This window comes from Triticum dicoccoides, chromosome 3B, assembly GCF_002162155.2.
Source record: "Triticum dicoccoides isolate Atlit2015 ecotype Zavitan chromosome 3B, WEW_v2.0, whole genome shotgun sequence".
NCBI classification, from domain to species: Eukaryota; Viridiplantae; Streptophyta; class Magnoliopsida; order Poales; family Poaceae; genus Triticum; species Triticum dicoccoides.
Genome location: NC_041385.1, coordinates 75,693,663 through 75,696,759, shown reverse-complemented (window position 1 = coordinate 75,696,759; position 3,097 = coordinate 75,693,663). Strand labels below are relative to the sequence as shown.

At 44.2% G+C, this 3,097-nt stretch overlaps 1 protein-coding gene across 2 annotated transcripts in view; it reads left to right on the top strand.

Annotated features, from left to right (window-relative positions):
- Positions 1-515: 515 nt before the first annotated feature.
- Positions 516-3,097, top strand: part of LOC119274808 — a 5,669-nt gene continuing 3,087 nt past the window's right edge. Inside the window, exons 1-6 of one of the 2 annotated variants that reach the window (XM_037555527.1) lie at positions 516-823; positions 900-939; positions 1,017-1,105; positions 1,316-1,541; positions 2,456-2,622; positions 2,804-2,975. In XM_037555527.1, coding sequence (XP_037411424.1) covers positions 1,026-1,105; positions 1,316-1,541; positions 2,456-2,622; positions 2,804-2,840 — 510 coding nt within the window. In that variant the 5' untranslated portion in view covers positions 516-823; positions 900-939; positions 1,017-1,025 and the 3' untranslated portion in view covers positions 2,841-2,975. Of the gene's footprint in view, positions 824-899; positions 940-1,016; positions 1,106-1,315; positions 1,542-2,455; positions 2,623-2,803; positions 2,976-3,097 lie in introns of those variants that run through there. The other variant, XM_037555528.1, reaches the window with a different exon arrangement.

Genomic DNA, 3,097 nt, shown 5'->3' with positions numbered 1-3,097 from the left:
CGGCAGAACGTACGTGTGGACTGTTGGGGAGGAGAAGAAACGGGATGAGGCGGCGGCGGGATGAAGCACATCGACGTGGCGGGGCGACTGGAAGGATGGAACGGCAAGGCGTCGGTTCAGGGAGGAGGCACGGCGAGGCGGCGCCACGCCGCGGAGGAGGCACAGCTAGGCGGCGGCGCTGGGAGATGGAACGGCGAGGCGGCAGCGTCGTGCTTCGTTCTGTCTCTCGTGGTTTGATTGTTTCGTATCCAGGAAACGACATGGGGGCAATTTCGTCATAGCAAAAAAGAGATGTGGTTCTGGACCGTGGAAAAGAAGGAAAAAATCAATTTGTGCTATTTTGTTCAGCCATTAGTCAAAGATGTGCTATACAATCCAATAAAAAAAAAGGTGTGCTATGAGAGCAAAGTCACAGGAAAGACGTGGCATTTTCTCAAATTGCTCGCGAGAAAAAGAGCCAAAAAAACCCTACGATCGATGCCTCCAACCCCCAACCTCCTCCCTGGCTCCCGGCGCCGCCCGTCCCCATCTCCTCCCCGATCCCGGCGCCGCCCGCCCCCATCTCCTCCCTCACTCCCGGTGCCGACCCCGCCCCCACCTTCTCCCTCACTCCATAGCCCGCGCCCGCGTTCTCCCCCCATCTCGTCTCATCTCCGATCGCTGCAGAGGAGCCCCGTTTCGCGCCGCCACCATGGTTGGCCTGCAGCGAGCAGCAGAGGACCTAGCCGCCGCGTCCGACCTCAACCGCCGCCCGAAACCCTAGCCCCTCCTTCCAACGGCAGGTCAAGCCAGCAGGATCCCCTCCAAGAACAGCATTTGATGCGTGAGTGCACCCCCTTCTCTTCTTCTTCTTCTTCTTCTTCTCGATTTGATGTGTGCGTGCGTGCTGTTGTGTGCAGGCCCGACTCATCTCCGCCCCATCCTTCCGACCGCAAAGGGGTGAGTTTTCTTCATCCCGAACCCTCCTGATTTGCTTACTGCACTGCACTGTGAGAACTCAAGCTTTTCTTCTTCAGAGATAGGACATGGCGGAAACAAAACTGCACGGCGATGTGCATTTCTGCAACACATCAGGCCTACATTTTCCATTGCCCTGGACTTATGAGTAAGTAGCATACAGAGTTCAGTCTGATTCTAAAGAACAAGAGTAGAAAATATATTCTGCCGAGTAGAAAATATCTTCAGGTCTACATTTTCCATTGCCCTGGACTTATGGCTATCTGATTGTAAAGAACAAGAGTAGAAAATATAGACATGCATCTTCACGTGTGTGCATTAAATTTGTTTTGATTCTGTTAATATATTTTTGTTGCAGACGGAAGAAAAAGCAACATGAAGTTCCTGTCTGCATCAAACTGCTTTCACTTATATTCTGCCGAATTTCTTCCTTCTATGGGACTGTACATGGGGATTATGTACAAGGGTTATGTCCTCTGCAGGTAGATTATCTTATAGGACAGGCGAAATGCAACAGAAGAAGCTCCTCCGCTGCTACTCGCCAAACTCCAAGCAAAAAGGACCTTCCACTTTCCTTGCTAATGGTGAGCAACTCAAAGATGTCTAAAAGGTTACGCTTAATATTTACCCTCCGTATCTTATTTACTTGACCATTACATGTATAGATGCTTTTAGAGAACATGTATATATAGCTGCAGATCTGTTATATCTGAACAATGGCAGATTTGACCATTACATGTATATACCTGCCAGGAGAGAACATGTATATCTATCAGTTGTTTTTCGATCATTAAGATATTACTTTCTCATCTTATTTCTAGGTATAAACACTGGTGCTGTTTTGTTTAATTTCGAAACATGCAGATTATCGTGTCTTCATCCCTGCGAAGTGACATCCTTTCCCAGTAATCTGTGCATGTGAAAATTATTTTCAAATGCGATTCTACTTGGTAGTTTTCATATTTCCAATGGCCCGTAGTGTGCATTTTCACGAGCTTCAGCAAACCCTTTTTCAGTCATCTGGTCCATGTACATACCAAGTGCTTGTTGAAATAAAAATGCAATTGGCCGCCAATTTTATCTTGCGTGTATCACTGGTTAATTTTGTATAGTTAGTTTTATGTCTATATATTGTCAATATATCGAAAGTTTGGTCCTCTGAGTAAGCACTCGGTTCCTTGTTAGGTCTGGCTAGATCGATATTTAAGGGATCATTTTAGTCCCAGTTTTCCACCTTGCATTAAAAGAATGCCTTTGTATCAATTACATGCTCTTTGTCTAGACTAACACTCAGATGGCTGAAACTCAAAGTTTCAGTATCAATACTGTAAAATTCTCCCAAATAGATAAGTATCAGTTCACTTCTGGGTATTCATATTTTCTTTGTGTTTTAAATCTTTAATTATTCATCAATTTTAGTGCTACATATTCCTATTTGGATTATACTTGGTGCATCAAATTAATGAATCAGGAAACTCCTTTTTTGTTGTTTGGGCAGGGGCCTCAGTTTGTTCGGAATCAGATACAACCATTTGATCCATTATTGTTCGTGGGCATCATATTTAAAATTTTTTTTTTGGATTTTGTAAAGTTTGCGGTTAATAAGCTGGTGAGAGCTGATGGTTCAGTTAGATCCTGCATTTTCTTGACCTCTTTCTCTGTCAGGTAAATTACCATGGTACTTTTCTAATGCGATTTGTAAAGTTTTACCAATCTGGTGAGCATATGAGACTGCAATATTGTGTTCACTCTCAGGATTAAACTGCTTGCTGAGTAATTCGCCTCTTATTATTTGCATGAAATAGCAGTAGTTTTCTTGTCTAACTTCATTTGATTTTGTATGCAGGAGGATATTCAATACCAAGATTTATGATTTGGCATAAGTGAGATGACATACAAGTGAGTTTAATTCGTGAGACTGAAATAGCAGCAGTTTTCTTATCATACCGCCGGCAGCTGCGCCTCAACTGCAGAAAAAGAAATCTTGAAGAACCAAGACCACCACCAGCTGGAAGAAGGTAAAAATCCTTTTTTTTCTTCTCCCTCCTCATTTGATTTCCATTTCCTCGCAGCTTTAGGTAATTTCGTGACCTACCTCAGTCACCTATCTGCAGAATGCATGTAGTGTGTGTGTGTGTGT